Source organism: Notolepis coatsorum, assembly GCF_963971535.1.
Source record: "Notolepis coatsorum genome assembly, chromosome: 8".
Taxonomy (NCBI): Eukaryota; Metazoa; Chordata; class Actinopteri; order Aulopiformes; family Paralepididae; genus Notolepis; species Notolepis coatsorum.
Genome location: NC_140172.1, coordinates 72,230,292 through 72,248,354, shown reverse-complemented (window position 1 = coordinate 72,248,354; position 18,063 = coordinate 72,230,292). Strand labels below are relative to the sequence as shown.

General features: G+C 40.0%; 1 protein-coding gene across 1 annotated transcript in view; it reads right to left on the bottom strand.

The window, feature by feature from the left end:
* The window catches only part of dop1b (DOP1 leucine zipper like protein B), a 272,141-nt gene that overhangs the window by 230,938 nt on the left and 23,140 nt on the right, over nt 1-18,063 (bottom strand). Inside the window, exons 2-3 of the mRNA XM_084320857.1 lie at nt 10,378-10,555; nt 168-349 (exon numbers count right to left, since the gene is read on the bottom strand). Of these exons, the coding sequence (XP_084176983.1) occupies nt 168-349; nt 10,378-10,515 (320 nt within the window). The 5' untranslated portion in view covers nt 10,516-10,555. The remainder of the gene's footprint in view (nt 1-167; nt 350-10,377; nt 10,556-18,063) is intronic.

Sequence of the window (18,063 nt, the reverse complement as noted above, 5' to 3'; positions counted from 1 at the left end):
ATATTATACTTATTTTATACTATCTTGTTATTATCTAGCACACTCTCAGGAGCAAAACAGAAAGAAGCATTTCATGCAAAGTATTCTGTATTTCTGTATGACAACTAATAAAGAAACTTGAAACTTGAACTTGAAACTTGTAGGTTAGGGTTAGGGTTGGACTCCACCTGTAGATGAAGAGGTCCTTGGCGAGCCATTTGGTCCCAATGATCTTGAAGATGACCTCGTAGGTCTCCAGGGCCTTGAGGTGGACCCCACTGGGCAGGGCGGGGTGCAGACACTGGGCCAGACGCTTCCCAATGATCAGCCGATTAGGCAACAGGGAGTAACGCAGGTTACTCTGCAAGGCCTTGGGGAGAGAGAGGGAGGGAGGAGGAGGGAAGAGAGAAAATATATATTATATATATATAGAGAGAGAGGGAGGGAGATAATATTATATATATATATATATAGAGAGAGAGGGAGGAGGGAAGAGAGAGATAATATATATAGTAGTAGTAGTAGTTTATTTGTCACGTATAAAGTACAGGTACATTACACTGAGATGCTTGGTTCATACACATACAGCTCATTATAGTAATATTCCACAATTATGACATTTGGTAGTAATAATGACACATAAATTCACAACAACATGCACATTTGTTGATACATGCAGAACTAGTCTTGAGACAGATGTATGTGTATCTCCGCTGCCATGTTAGAGAGAGAGAGAGAGAGAGAGAGAGAGAGAGAGAGAGAGGGAAGAGAGAGAATATATATTATATATAGAGAGAGAGGGAGGAGGGAGAGTGAGAGAGGGAAGAGAGAATATATATTATATATAGAGAGAGAGATGGAGGAGGGAGAGTGAATATATATATCACTGATTCTTGAGAGTTGGGACAAAACATGTCCTACATAGAAAAGTCGAATTTATATAAAAAATAAAGAAATTCATAATGATGGACATACTCACAAAGTTACATCTAAAGGTATTGTGTATACTGATGTTATGTTTTAGCACATATATTTGTTTTTTGGGGGATATTTGTTTAAATGTATAATCTGTGGTTAGAAGCTCCCATGTTAATTATCTTGTCCTCAGCAAGGGGTCACATTATTGACCAGCCCAAAAAAGCTTGAAAGACCCCTCCACTTGTGAAAACATACATATCAAATCAAAGATAAGGGTTATACATGTATAAAACACTGCATGCCATGAAACTCAAATAATATAGTCCATAGAAATCTACCTATCACAGTTGTGTCCTCAAGTTTATGTCAACTCTGTCAGACCTTTTCATAAACCTAATTAAATCAGGCAAATTAGAGCATGGCCAGCTCTATCCCTGCGGACCCCTTTTCCTTCCCCTGAATGTGGTGAATGCAACACTACCACACATGCTCTGGTAAGTTTTACACTTTTTGATATTTTAGACAAACAATGTCAATATTCCGTTGGTCACAGCTGAACCATGTCAACACGTCTCTCCGTTATTATACTTTTAAAAAACAATAGTGGATTGAATTCAAGTGTTTCAGTGAGATTATTAAGACAGCTAGCAACTGCCAAAAAACTAGCTAGCTGTAGTGTACAATGCAGGCTTGGAGGGTAAATGTGTGCCCTTTTGTCGACTCTGTCAGACGTCAACTCCATCAGATTTTGTGTCTGACGGAGTTGACGTGTAAGCTGACGGAGTTGACAAATCCATCAATAACCTCATAATATGCTATTATTATACTATTTTTGAACATGGTAAAGGATTAATGTTATTTCAGAGTTTTATCTGCACAGAAGTATGCATATAATAGCATGCATTACAATACACTTCTGACTTTAGAGCATGGGCAGGCTGTGGTCTGCTTATTGAATAATTGTTTTACTTTCCCAGCACATGTGTTAATAAATAAATATAAATATATCACTTGTCTACGTTGATTGATTGATGTAAAATATGGTGCAGTGTGTAGTTTTCACTACCAAACATCTACAGTGACTCTTGCCTCTTATAGAGCAGGGAAGGAGTTCCATGTTGCCCTTTCATATCCCAGAAGGGATACAAGACAGAAGAAAACAGTTATTCTTGTTATTATACTGTTTACTTAGATAATCAGAGCAAATGTACACAGTGGTAAACTGTGGATATTTCATCTTAATATCTTTATAATAATTCTTAATATAGGACTGGTTCATGCGTGTCTAGATTGCTGCATCATCCTTTCTCTGACTTTCCATCCATAGTGTAATACATTATGGTATGGAGTGATTAACAGGATAATTATTTGCTAGTCAATTGTCACAATCTTATCAGTTGTAATATACCCTAGGATTATTGGAATGACTGTCTTCTTGAATTTTCTCCCACTGAACATGGATTGTCTGCACAAGCCAGTGTGAAGATGTTTGCAACATCTAGTTGTAGAAACTACGCACTGCAGCTTTAACGTCAATCAATCAATCAATCAATCAATCAATCAATCATGTTTAGTAAATAGACACCTGATTTTATAGTCTTATTCTAATACATTTCATGACTTTTGTATTATAGGAAAGCATGGCTAGACAAAAATCGTCAGTTGAGGAGCGAAGGAGAAGAAATAGAGAGTACCAATGAAAGAGAAGAGAAAAATTACACAGTGACGAAGAGAGCAAACATGCCTTGCAAGAGCAGGAAAGACAAGGGTGGAAAAAGAGGGTTCAAGACAAAAAAGTAATAGACAAGATGGGAGACAGCCAGGGCACAGAGGTATCGGAGAAAATATTGGCGAGAGGTCCAGAAAAGGTGCAGAAAGAAAAGGTCCCGTGAAGGTGCGGTGCTGGAGGCAGACACCCCCCCAGATCAGGATATTCTAGATAACAATGCCAGACAGCGCAGAGAGTCTGACAGGAACAGAAACAAAGTAAAACGCGAAAAAGGCATTCAAGAGAAATACAAACTTTAAAAGAGAAGATTACAAATGTAACAAAGCAACAAAACAACCTGAGAAAAACAATAATGTGCTGAAAAAAGGCTACAAATAGATCACCACTGGACTCTCCAAGCACGGAAACAAAGAATATGCTATCAGGAAGCAAAGTAAGGAATCAGAAAATCCAAAAGGCCCTGCTATTCCACCACATCCTCAGAAGAGATCTGAAGACAAACAAACAAACTCCTGGCCCACGGCGCCAAAAACCATCACTGAGTGTGTCATCAGGCACGATTCTTAAAAAGTTAACAAATTAAAGACTTTGGGTTAACCTATAAGTTTATGAGAGAAAGGGAGCATCCTCAGAAAAAGCCAACATTCATACAGGGTATAACACAGACTGTCCAGGATTTCTTCCTGAACTCTGCACGTGTGACGATGTGTGATGATGGATAGTGCTAATGATGGCTTTGTCATTATAAATGATTTCCCATATCTTTTCAAATCTTCGAAAGGGGATGGGTACATTTGGACATTTTGCAATACAAAATTATGTAGGTTAGAGTTATCCTATCCCAAAAATGTACTCATATTTAAATTCCCCATTAACACATTCCCTGCCATGCTTATATCCATCAATGTTTGATCACTGCCACCAGTCTAAGCCTATGGAGATGTTTACCTTCTTTGCAGGGCTATAACTTTTTTTAATTGTATTGCTAAATTGACATTACTATGGCCCATTCAACATCGATTATCTATCGTTCAGGATGTAGGAACGTTTAACTTTTTCATTCATAGATTCTTCCAAAAATACTGTCTAGAATATAAGTATGTTTTTATCGTTTTCTGCAGTAATTCATAGAACGTGAGTTATAGGCATAAACGCATATATAGATTATCAAATGCCGTTTGGTGCCGATACACGCTATATTCAAAATTTCAACTGTACATGATCCTAAACGTTATGATCATGCGCGGATGAACGCAGGGGGGGAGGTCGTTTATAATTCTGTGATCGTCGTTAAATGCTTTATGTAGTATGGGTGATATATTGATCAAAGCAGTTTGCATGGATAATAATAAACAAACAGGCTGAAAGTAACGTCAGCGTCCTCTTACCGTTGGGCGATGAGACTGGAGCAAAAAGATCCCATTTATTTGACGGCAATCGAGTCGATCCATTTCCCGTTTGTATAATAATAATACACGCCCCAAATCATGTCGATTATTGAGTTATGGCAGCGATCCATATCGACGGTGTGTGGCTAGAGTCCCGCAACAATATGTGAGTGCCGGACGCATTTCGGAGACGCACCGAGGTCGACTCGGCCATTTCCGGTTTGGCAACTCGCCGATCATCCACCAGGGGGCAGTATTGAAGCGTTGCAGAGTTGTGCCGAGTCCCACTGCATCAGACCAGGCTCCGTGAGGGAAATATGAATAACATGGCGAAAAAATGAAATATGATCTCAATAACGTCGTACGCCGTAGAATGGCAGAATTAGCATGAACTTGAAACACGTTGTACGACGTTTTTGGCGCAGGATGTGTTAAGAAACACATCATTTAGACACCTTGCATGTTAGGATTTCCTTCAGATTCATGTTGGCATTCATATATGGCGAAGGCCCGGACGCCTGAATTCTTTCCCCAATACATTTCCAGTTCCGCGTTCGCCTTCTGCGCTCTGATTGGCCACTGACGTTTCTGGTCATGTGACATGTGCGCCCAATCGTGTGACGGCAAGTTCTTTCGCCGGTTAAGCTTAGGCACTCTTTCGAAGTTGGTTAAGGTTAGAGTTTGTCTTCGAGCAGGGCGATAGAACACCAGCCTTGATTCCAAACTCTAACCTTAACCAACTTCGAAAGAGTCGCCTAAGCTTAACCAGTGATAAACTAGGCGTTAGGTAGTTTGCAGGCTGTTAGACCCGGAAATGGGCAAAGACACAGCTCGTCACGCGATTGGGCGCACATGTCACATGACCAGAAACGTCAGTGGCCAATCAGATCACACCAGAAACGTCCGTGGCCAATCAGATCGCAGAACGTGCACGCGGAACTGGAAATGTATTGGGGAAAGAATAGACGCGGCCCGGACTGGCCATCGGGAACTCTGTCTGTCTGTCACACACACACTCAAAGGGAGCCGCATGTGATTGGTGGAGGCGGGACCAGGCCATACAACTGATTGACAGTGGAGATGGCGAATGGAATGGCAGATGGCACTTCTGCAAAATGACAGGGAGAGACAGCGAAAGACAAAAAATGTCAAGCATTATAACCTGCGCTTGAAAATGGACAGTGAAAAAAGAGGAAGGGTCGAGCAGAGAGGGAAAAATACATACTGCTTACTGCTTGTATTTCACAGAACAGTCAGATGAAAATGACTGGAAATGAAATGTTTCAACAGTGAAAAAAAGAAGAAGGTGGAGCAGAGAGGGAGGGAGAGAAAAATACATACTGCTGACTGTTTGTATTTCACAGAACAGTCAGATGGAAATTACTGGAAATTAAATGTTTCAACACTTCAACAGTGAAAAAAATGCATGTGTTCATTTATCAGAGATGCATACAATTTTGTCAACTCCGTCAGTTTCTCGTCAACACCGTCAGATCTTTGTCAACACCGTCAGATGTTTGTTTTTGTTAATTTTGGGGAAAATACAAATTCCTTCTTCAGTTTATGTTGTTTAAGTAATAAAGGAGCATCAGATCTTCATCCTCTTGTCTTATTTACTTAATGATCTTTTTTTTATCATATCAAAATTTAAAACAAAGTTTGAAAATACAAAATTTCTAAATCTGGGTTTTCAGAATAGTGTGAAATTACACCTGAGGTTTATATATTATATTTGATTGCATACCAGAGTAACTAAACACTATTACAACATACTTCAGAACTTTAGATTCTTGTTGGACTGGAATAATTAGGATTATATACTTTTTTGTGTGTCTGACGGTTTAAAAGTTTAAAAGGGAAACATGTGAATTAGTTGAAAATGTTTTTCTATGTAGAGCCTGCACCTTTACATGGTTAAATAGCTCAGACCTTTCTCTACACATGAATATACAACTCTAATCAATATAGTGTGCATTCTCAAAATATAATATTAAAGTGTTTTGTCCCGACTCTCAAGAATCAGTGATAGAGAGAGAGAGAGGAAGAGGAAGATAAACAGGCAGGAAGAGAGAGTATATATATAGAGAGAGAGAGACAAATAGGCAGGAAGAGAGAGTATATTATATATATATATATATATATATATATATATATATATATATATATATATATATATAGAGAGAGAGAGAGAGAGAGAGAGAGAGAGAGAGAGAGGCAGGAAGAGAGAGAGAGATAAACAGGCAGGAAGAGATAGAGAGAGAGAGAGAGAGAGAGAGAGAAAGAAAGAAAGAGAGAGAAAGAGAGAGGGAAGAGTTAGGCAGGAAAAGAGACATCTCTCTTATCATCTCTGTAATATCTTTTACAGTATTAACATAATGATGATGTAATTTTTGTGTGGGTCTGTTACACAAACATGTTCTGTTTACCTTATAAAGATTAATGGATGAAGACGATTGAAATGTCATTATCCTAAAATTATCTCATTGTCTTATCTCTCCATTATTCTTCACACATGACCTCTTCACACACAGCATCTCTCATAATGACTAGGGATGCTTGATATTGGCTTTTTTACCGATACCGATATAGCGATATTGTCCAACTCTTAATTTCCGATACCGATTTCAACCGATACCGGTATGCAGGGTTTCCGCCCCCCCCCCCCCCCCCCCCTCCCCCCCCAAACTGAATAATTTCAGGTAATTAACATTACATATCTCTTGTTGTGGAATTAACACAACATTATGCATACTTTTGACAATAAATTAAATCAGAATTTGTTCTTACTTGCTTTTCCTGGGTAAATAAAGGTTATAGAAATGTAAAAAAGATAAAAAAAAAAATTTATACCGATACAGATATTTTCCGATATCACATTTTAATGCCAATATCGGCCGATAATATGAGTAGGCCGATAATATCGGACATCCCTAATAATGACCAAAGCAAACGTATTACAATGGCATGCAAATTTCTCGATTCTGATTGGCTGAAACAGTCAAGTTACACATGGTTATTTCTTATAACCCACGCTCGTGGTCCCAGAACCCGCCCACAACCGAATTACAATCACTCCGCCGTTCGTGGTTTTAGAAATGAAAGCAAGATGGCGGACAATAATCTTTACGAATGGATATGTTGAAAGCGTCATAAGGACTAAATCACTGTTAATAAACATTTCAAGCAATCAAACAAATAACACACGCTCACGCGGAGGTGCGCTGTTGTACTGTAAGTGAGCGTGGGTTATTAAATTGATTGATTGAACATTTGATTAATGTCCACCTTGTTTCGAACTGGTTAAGAACTGTTAAGAACTTCATTCTTAAATGCTTCTATTAAGTAGGTTTAAAAAATATATATATATATTTCTTTGCCCTATAGGAGGCAAAACTATTTTTTAACCTACTTTCTATAGAAGCAGCTGGGAGGTGCGCCATTTTAAGTGAGCGTGGGTTATTTAATTGATTGATTGATTGAACATTTTATTAATGTCCAATGGCAGCTGGGTGGCGCAGCGGACATTGCGCTCGTCACCAACGCAAGAGACACTGGGTTCGACTCCGGCTGTCGGCTTAGAGTTTATCTTTAGAGCAGGGCGATAGACCCCCAGCCCTGATTCCAAACTCTAAGCATAACCAACTTCGAAAGAGGGCGACTTCGAAAGAGGGCCTAAGCCTAACCAGTTTGAAACAAGGCGGACATTAATAAAATGTTCAATCAATCAATCAATCAATTCAATAACCCACGCTCACTTAAAACAGCGCACCTCCCAGCTGCTTCTATAGAAAGTAAGTTCAAAAAAAATTGCCTCCTATGGGGCAAAGAATTTTTTTTTTTTACCTACTTTCTATAGAAGCATCTAAGAATGAAGTTCTTAACAGTTCTTAACCAGTTCGAAACAAGGCGGACATTAATCAAATTTGCAATCAATCAATCAATCAATCAAACCAATAACCCACGCTCACTGCATTCTTGGCTTGAAACAGAGCACCTCCGAGCTGCTTCCACATGGAGGCAACTTTAAAAAAAAAAAAAAATGTGGAACTACTTTTTCTGCGGATGGTTGTCAATAAATCTTCAATTAATGTGTGTTTATTGTATAGCAATAAGGTTGGATGAATTCGGCCATTGTATAAAAGCATTACATCACACGACAGAGTGTGTTATAGAAATTAGATCACGCCTATGGGGGTCTAACGACCCTCGGCTGCGCCTCGGGCCTAACAACCACCCATAGGCGTGATCTCTATAACCCACTCTGTCTCGTGATGTAATGCTTAAATAACTCCTCATTACACACATACCTTTTTTTTGGTACTGTACACCATCTTTATTATTTAAAATGTATATAGTATAATATCTACATCCTGATCTGCACTGCACACTTTTAGAACTGTATATAGTAATCTTTATTTTAGTCATCTTATTTTATTCTATGCTAAATTTATTGTATTTTTATCTTATTTTATTATTAAGAATCTATCTTATTATTAACTCATTCAGAGCCACGCCCCTTTGACCATATTAGGGCTAGCGTGCCAATAAGGAAGTCAATGGGTGGACGTGGAAATTTGCGCACGCTTAAACTATATCTTAAATTATGGCTATGGGTCTAAAACACCCGTCGCTTATCAATGACTTGCTTGCAGTCAACATGTACGAAACGGATTGTTTTTTCATTAGTACATTTCCGTTTTATACCGTTTTGAATACGAGTAGGCCTATCGTTTTGGAGATGTCTAGTAATTCCAGAGAAATTCCACGATAATCGCCCTTTACTGGAATACCCAAAACACGTTGTAATTTTTCGGCTGATTTATGAATAGTTTTCAAATTAATGCTAGATTATCGATAGTATATGTGTACTTATGCACGCTAGAGCAGGCTGAAAAATCGATTATCCATGTCGTGGTCAGCGCTAACGTTACGCAAACGCACACACACACGCTGCGATGGCGGAGAAAAAAAATCTGATTAACCCAAGACTGGTAAAATAGAGTCCTTACCTCACATCAGATGTTCTGCAAAAAGATTAATCCAATTCCTGATCGCCATTCCAAATATTGATCGCGTTTATTGATCCAACGTTATAGCACCAAAATACATAATCGACGCTGATCCGAGCCTCGCCAGTGAATGTGATAACACGATACTGCTTGCCCGAGAAGAGAAACCCCGGGACCGGAATTTTTTTCTGATGCACAGTCCCACCCAATCCAATCCAATGTCGTGCAATACCATCCGGGAGACGATAGGCGGCGGTATTTGCCCTTTTTGAGCTCAGACCCATTCCCAATGATAACGTCAGGCTGGATGGATGAAAAATGAATGGATATTGCTAATAAAAGAAATAACGATTAAAACCAGAGTTTTCTCGGGTCTTGGCACTCAACGCATGGCGAGTTAACCCGACTAATCTCGTGGTTGGCACTGAATGGGTTAAGATAGAGGCTGCTATGGTCGAGGGACCACAATAAATAGAATTATACTGTTCTTGCTGTAAAGTACTGAAATAAGTGACAATAAAGGAATCGGAATCTGAAAAAAACTTTTATGAGCCAAACAAAGAAGTGACACAGTTGGACATAAAGTCCCCTGTGGCCAGATGACCCCGAGATGACCCCGGGGCTCTGAGAAGACATACAGCCCGAGCACCAGACCAACGGTTCAATAACACATCATCATCGCACACAGAGAACGAGAGTCAACAGACTCCCAGGGAGGAGCTGAATATGCAGAGGAACTGCTGCTTCCTCATAAATACACAGAAGTGAGCTGTAAGTCTGCAGTGAATCACCTTCAGACCACAAAACTGTAACTCTGCAGTGAATCACCTTCAGATCACAGAACTGTAGATCTGCAGTGAATCACCTTCAGACCACAGAACTGTAACTCTGCAGTGAATCACCTTCAGATCACAGAACTGAGCTGTAGTCCAGAACCTCTGGACTACCAGACGACTGCTCTACCTCCCGAGCCACGATCGCCCCAAAATATAACGCATTATATAATGCCCCAGGTGGTAAGTTAGAGTGTTGAGTTCATTCATTCATAGTTAAAGACTGTAGAGGTTGAGTACTCTTGTGACATATCACATTGTGATTTGGATCGAATGGGCAGTCTAAGCTATTTCAAAACAAGAGTTATATGGTTCTTCAGTGCAAGGGTTCAATGGACTTGTCAGAGGAAAGCAATGGCTGTGATTGGAGGATCAAGAAAAGAGGGCTGGGCTTGAGATAGGTAAATGATTGTCCCAAGTCAGAAAATGTCCCTATTTTTGTAAATAGGTGTATTTTGTTTTTAGTAAGTTCCTCTTTTTCAGTTTCAGACAGAAAGGTCAGCTGTCAGGAAGCACTGCACCTTGTTCAGCTTCCCCAGAGAGGATATGAGGTCGGCCCACTCGCTGGAGGACTCAAAGTTCCGCAGCGCCTTCTCGATGACAGCAGCGTAACTACGGTAACGGTAGTCATTCTGCAGCTCCACCTCCTCAGGATCCATGACGCATCAGTCTTATCCCAGCATGCTCAGCACCACGTATCTGCAAGAAGGGAGTTGTGTGAGACAAAGGGTTTCACCAAACTGACTGGTGGAATTATCACAATATTCTAGAGACAGTTCATCAGACTTCCATGCTCTCCTATCATTCAGCCTGTAACCAGTTGGATGTGTGTCCTGTCCAAGTTTCAAGTTTTGTTTTGAGATTGTGCTTCATACATGAAATGCCAAAAATGAGGTAGAGATCTGTCTCCGAGGATAGTCTCTGCCCAGCAAATACGATTAGCCGACGGAGATAATGTCACGGTCATCTTCCCAACACAGTAATCTAGTACTTCTATGAGGAACACGTGTTGGTGAGGTTAAAAACGAATGAAAATAGAAAGGCCTTCGATAGACTGGAGTGGTCAAACCTATGGGCGGTACTGGAGGCTATGGGACTGAAAAAGGAGTTTATTCATATGATTAAAGTACTCTACGCCACTCCATCAGCAATGATAATGACCGGCGAGATCTGCTCCCCTCTCTTCTCAGTCTCAAGGTCTTCTAGACAGGGTTGTCCTTTGAGTCCCAGGCTTTTTGCACTTTCCCTAGAACCATTAGCAAAATGTATAAGACAAACAGAAGAAATTGTCGCCCCACAAGATACCCCTCACAAAATTGCTCTTTATGTGGATGATTTACTGATTTTTATGCAGGACCCCTCCAAATCGGTCACAAACTTATTTAGGATAATTGACGAATTTGGTGTACCATCAGGCTTAAAAATCAATTGGCCCAAATCTGCTCGTCTACCCCTTAACACTTTCAGTGCCACTCACGAGTTTTCTCGGATTTATTAATATCTCGTTGAAAGCCACTCACGAGATTTCTCTGATCTTTTTTTTTTTTTTTTTTTTTTAGCGATCTGAAATCATATTGCATCACGCGAGCCTACCCTAGTCTACCCGAGCGCCGCCGGCGATCAGATGTGGAAAAAAGCGCCCCCTATCGTCTCCCAGATGACATAAGGGATTTTGGAATGGACTCAATGAAAATGGATGAGGGAAAAAATCCTGTACTCGACATTTTCCAGTCCACTGATGCAGCCGGGGTTATCAGAGTTCATTCTGGAGCCTCTGAGCCCCGCGGAATCATGTGTTCTACTGTATCACGTTCAGGGACCGAAACTAAAGCCCGCCGCCCGCCAGGGGCGGTCTGTTTTTACTTTTGGCGCATGACACTTAGAGGGCTGCCCGCCGTGTGGCGTGTAGACGTGTAGTTCATAACGATACTCTTGTGCGAGTACAGATTATAGCCGCTCGTCTTTTTTTTCTCCGCCGCGAGATCGTTAAAAAACTACAAGTCCCACATTGCACTCAAGTCAACGGTCCAATCACAGTAGAGTGACGTGACTGGTTTCATGAGAAAAAAAGCAAATGACCAATCGGAAGCTCCCATTTGGCTTGTTTACTTCCGTCTGCTCTAGTCTATATCGGACCTCCACGAGCTAACGTTACTGTTTAAACAATGACCCAGTCAACTATTCACTTTTAGTTTAATACATGACGAGGCATTGTCTAACGGTATCTAGCTGGCTAGCTACTGATAGCTGCTGATATCAACAAATGCTCCAGCAATAGTCTACTCGAGTGCATAATACCTCCGTTCCCTCGTTAGCTAGCTTAGCTAGCTCACGTTAGATGATCCATCTGTCCCAGTAAACTAAATTGTCTTAACGTTATCTACCGGGCTAGCAGTAGCTACAGATAGCTCCTGATATCAATGTCTTATAACATTGATTGAATGCGTATTCTAGCTGAGGGCATGTTGAATGTGATTTGACAAAAGAACGGTAACGTTATAAATAGGGTCCAGCTGCATCGCCGGAGAATCCTTGCATGCTGAATGTAGGGTCTAGCTGAATATAGGGTCTAGCTGCAGGGCCGGAGAATCCTTGCTGGAGCTGGAGGCTACTCAAGTATACACACAGACAGTGGAGCTGTTTGCAGATAGCAAGCATTTTGACTTATTGCGTGGTGGCGATGTCTCGCAGATAATACAACTACAAGTATGATTATATAATATATATTTTATTTAATTTTTTTTTTATATAAAATATATATATATTTTTTTTTAATCACATTTTTTGGCAGGTAAGAAATATGCTTGGCGGGTAGACTCTTCCCATCTACCCGCCACTGGCTGGTGAGTCAAAAAGTTAATTTCGCTCCCTGATCACGTTGGATCTATACACTTGAATCTATGTTATCAGTGTTAGGATAATCAGACTAATTTTGATGAAGATATAAGCTGTTTTGTGAAATGTCCTCTATTGGTTTCACTGTAAAAATCCAAGAGGAAATGAACACGGCGATTATCCGTGCGCGGCTCGAATGGGCGTGCACGTATAATATTGATCATCTAGCGTTTATTTGAAAACGATTCATAAATAGGCAGACAAATATCAACGTTCTGGAATATTCCAGTAAAAGACGATTATCATAGAATGGCCCAGAATGGACTGTTTTTTACCTCAAAACGGGTGCTTTTCAAAATGCTCTCAAACGGAAATGAAGCGATAAAAAAACAATGATTTTAAAGGGGCTATGTATTATAAATGTCATTTTTCAGTCTCTAGCATTGTATTATAGTAATAGGAGTTCGTATCAATGTGTTTTAGGGTCTAAATACCATATTGGCGGATTGCTCAGATTCAGCCCAGCCCCTTTCGTCGTCTAGTAAATCAGGTCATATTTTTTTTGAACGGCCAATACGCGTCATATGGCCGCTGGGTAGCGCACAGTGATGCGATTGGCTCTGTGGTTGGAGGTAATGCCCGCCCCCATTCTACCTAGACTGACTGTACACAGCGAAACCATTTCCTCATACTCGAGAGGGAGAGAAAGGAAGAGAGAGGGAGAGAGATAGAGAGCACTTGGGGGGGGGGGGGACCTGCAGCGCGCCACACACACGCAAACGGGAGATTGAAAGAAAAGAAAAAAAAACCATTTCCTCATACTCGAGAGGGAGAGAAAGGAAGAGAGGGAGAGAGATAGAGAGCACTTGGGGGGGGGGGGGGGGGGACCTGCAGCGCGCCACACACACGCTAACGGGAGATTGAAAGAAAGAAAAAAAAAAACCACAAGCTGCCGGCGGACTGTCTTTTTTTTCTCTCTCTCTCTCTCTCTCTCTCTCTCCCTCTCTCTCTCTCCCACCCCCTCCCTCTCTCGCTCTCTCTCTCTCTTCCCCCCCTCCCTCCCTCCCTCTACCAGTGCAGACTGTGTGGCACTGTCACTCAAAGTGCTTATGGGCGGAGCCAGGCCATAACAGCCTGATTTCTTGAGGCTGAAAAATGATGGTTTTGAGTACTTGATTAGAAATATAAAACAATGCATTTTTTTGAAAAAAACCTTACAAATGTCTTCAATAGACCAACAGGAATTGTGTAAAGTTGCCCAAATAGTGCTAGGAATAGCAATACATAGCCCCTTTAAGTAGCAAAACGTTACGCTATAAAAATAAACTGGATAGTTGATAATAAACATTTAACTTCATTTGCTGAAATATTCAAAAATCATGAAGTCTGCTATAACTATTCTCCCTTTCTCTGTCTGTGTGTGCGCGTTCGCATCCCAGACCAGATGAGGTCAGAGGAGCGGCCACATAATGTTGATATTTAAACATAAAAAATATAATACATAATAAATGTATACATGATCATGCAACATAAAACAATTGTTGTAGGAACGGTTTGGGAGAGAGGTAGGGGGGGCGGGGTTTAGGTTGTGTTCCAAAAAATGGAACTGTGACGTACGTGGGTTGGTCATTATCATTGTTACTGTATTAGGAGACCATGTGAACATCAGATTAGTATCATGAGTTGGGTTATGTTGTTCTTGGTGGTGTGATGTGTCATCTTTTAATGCTGCCTCTTCTCTTCTTCCCAGAGACCACTCATCCTCCTGACTGAGCTGATTGCACCTGCTTGATTACACCTGTGGGCAGTTAGTGGGATGAGTGAATATAAGCGGAAAGATGACACACACACAGGAGTCTCATTGCTGGAAGTCACTTGCCTTATGGTGGAGTGGGGAGGCTTCTGTCTCGCCTGTCTATGGCCTAGAAACAACACTGTGTGGCACGGTGCCATTTTTATCACATGGAGTGTGGGTTAGACTCCACAGCTGTGGTGGCCTGGGATGGGCCCAAGGTAGTATCGTACCTACTAAGTGTTTGTTTGAGTTGCCTTACATGTATGTCTTGTTTGTCCTCCCCTACCTTTTCCCCTGTGCACCATGGAGGAGGTTTAAACCCCTACCTCCATTTAAATATATAATTTACTATTTGGAAAAGTCTTGTGTTGTGTCTTTTTTTCACCTACACCTGGGACCTTGATTTTGAACATATTTACTGAGAGGGGCTGCTTCTGCTCATGTGCCGTCCTCCAGTTGTTGTTATCAGATCTGCGTACATGACAGGAACTTAAGTTATTTCAAGTTTCTTTAATAGGATGTGAACATTTTGAAGCTCAATATATCAAAACGTGGCACTTTACAGTGAACAGGAGGTCTATTTGTATTAAAACAATAGATAATTTCATTTAAATATCTGGAAAAGCTCAAAAGATTGATATCAAATGATATTTTCATTTCCTTTTTTGAGTCGATATAAATGTTACTGATTGTGTTAAATGGGCATAGGATATCATCTCGTATCGATTGCAGGCACCTGAATCGAATCATATCGTATCATGGCACTTTGTGATATCGGCAAATATCGTATCGTTGTCCAAAGAATCGATATCGTATCGTATCGTGATGAAACTAGTGATTCCCACCCCTAGCGCTCAGGGCATATGGGGTCCCGTGGGGTCAGCCACTACATCGACACCGTTTTTTTTAACTCATCGGAGACAGAACAACCTCAAGGGTCTTCGTTTCAGATTTCTATTAGGGCTGGGCGATATGGCCAAAAATTGTATCACGATATATATCACAATAAAAAGTGTCATATCGTTCTATATCAATAATTATAGATATTTTTATTAGTATTACATTTTTTTTTATTATTATTATTTAAACAACAAATGTATGTTTATTTTGCAGCAATTATTTGTTGTTGCCGCCATCTTTAGTGTTACAGCCCCTCACACTCCAGTTCTCAGGCTGCAGCTGGTTTGAAAGCGAAAGTACCAAAAAAAGTGGCTGTGGCTCCAGGGGAGTTGAACAGTTCTGGCTCTGCTGGTGGACAAACCACTGCACACATGCACCATGACTCGTGACTCGAGACTAGCTCTGCTAGCACACATAGCCTACTGTGTACAGACGGTTTCAAACTGTATTTTAAATTAGAAAGCAAACAAAATAAATGGACGAGAAAAATAAATCTCAATTTGGTCAGTATTGTCATTTGGACAAGCAATGCCATTACTTTAAGTTGCAGGCAAGAAAGACAAGTCTGTCCACTGTCTCTGGTCACAATACAAAAAATTATAAAAATAAAAAGAGAAATTATTTTTATTATCAATTATTAAAATATATCACGATAATTATCGTTATCGTTTTATCGCCCAGCCCTAATTTCTATACTCTTACTCAGGTCCACATATACAAGATATATATTAGATATAATTTGGCGAGAGGACATTCCAGAACTGGACCCTGAGTTTGATTGGGATGTCTGGACTAATATTACACTGGCCTCCCGTAATCCCAATCACCAACAAGTACACTTGTTAATTATATTCATAGAACATATCTCACCCCTATGAAACTGTGTATGATGGGTTTGGTGGCTGACTCCCGGTGCACCCTGTGCGCTCTGGGGGCCACTGGCACTTATATGCACATGTTTTGGGAATGTCTACCGGTTGCTCGATTTTGGAAAACCATAACCACTAAGCTTTCGGATTTATGTGACCTGACAATTCCACTATCCGCAACAACACTACTCCTGAGTGATATCTCCCAGCTGCCGGCTCCCATACAACACAAAAGAAGAAAAAATTGCGGGAGTTACAGCAGCCAAAAAACTAGCTATGAGATAGCAACCCGAAAAACTTACAATGATCAATTGGGCTTTAAAATCAAATCAAATCAAATCAAATGTATTTGTAAGGCCCGACAACACACGTTAATGTCCCCATGGGCCGTACACTTCTTCTTTAAACAAGTCAAGAAGAAACATCACAATAGGGCCTAACAAAATTAATAGTTGGTTTCCGGTTGCCGACCGACCCTGCCGATTTAGGTGCGACCCAATATATTTTATGAGTTTTTTTTTTTTAAATATAAAAATTATATATATAAAAAAAAAAAATCAGATTTTTTTATTTATTTTTTTTAAGAATAAAGTTTCATAGAAATCTTAGTCAAACATTTAGTATTATGGATATTAAACATGCTGGCAGAGTACATGCATCCATGTTGTTGTGAACATTTTAATTAAATAAAGAAATTCCCTATCCATAGTCGCCGTGGGAAAGAATAAAATAAAAAAATTAAATAAAATAAATTCCCTACCTACCCATGGCCAAACTGACAACCAACAGGAAACCAACAATATATTTTACTTTGCCTAAGTCAAGAACAAAACAAGAACACGATAAGGTCCAAAAAATATTAAATAAATGCAAAAAATTAAATAAATGCAACACTCCCAGACATACCCCACGCGAAGGTAAGGAAAAACTCACTAATACCTAGCAACATTCTTAGATGTAATTTGGATCGCGAGATGATTACCAGTCCAGAATGTATTGATTTCACAGAATGTGTAATATGCCTATAATTAAAAACAATTAAAATATATTTTAAAATACATTAAACTGGTAAAAGAAATACTTTTGAAATGTAAAATAATATATGTAAAATTCTCAGCCTATGGATAATGTTCAGCCTATGGATTTCCTTTGTCCTACATAATGCACGTCATAGCTACGGCGAGCGATACACACTGTGCTGCGCCTGTTTGAGCTGCAGGATTTTAATTCGAAGCTTCGAGATAAAAAAAATAAAAAAAAAATTTTATGTTGTGGGACTTGTACAGCACTTTGTTCTTTGTTCAACTTTGTTGTTTTTAAATGTGCTCCTTAAATAAAGTCGATTGGATTGGATTAATTCATTTAATTATTAATGAGTCGAGAGCTGTGCTGCCTGGGCGGCTGCTCTCCGTTACACAGCCAACAACATTACATTACATAATTATGTTGCAACCTTCGTCTATAAAGCAAACAATTATATAAATAGTTATATGTAGAGACAAAGGCAGAATTCGACTTAAAGGGGACATGCATTGCTATTCCTTGCACTATTTGGGCAACTTTACAGAATTCCTGTGAGTCTATGGAAGACATCTGTAAGGTTTATTTAAAAAAAGCTCATTGTTTTATATTTCTAATGGAGTACTCAAAAGCATCATTTTCCAGCCTGTTATTGGATGGGCTCCGCCCATAAGCGCTTTCAGTGACAGTCACCCACACAGCGTGATACATACGAGGGAGAGAACGAGCAAGCAAGAGAGAGAGAGAGAGAGAGAGAGAGCGAGAGCGAGAGAGAGAGAGAGAGGAGA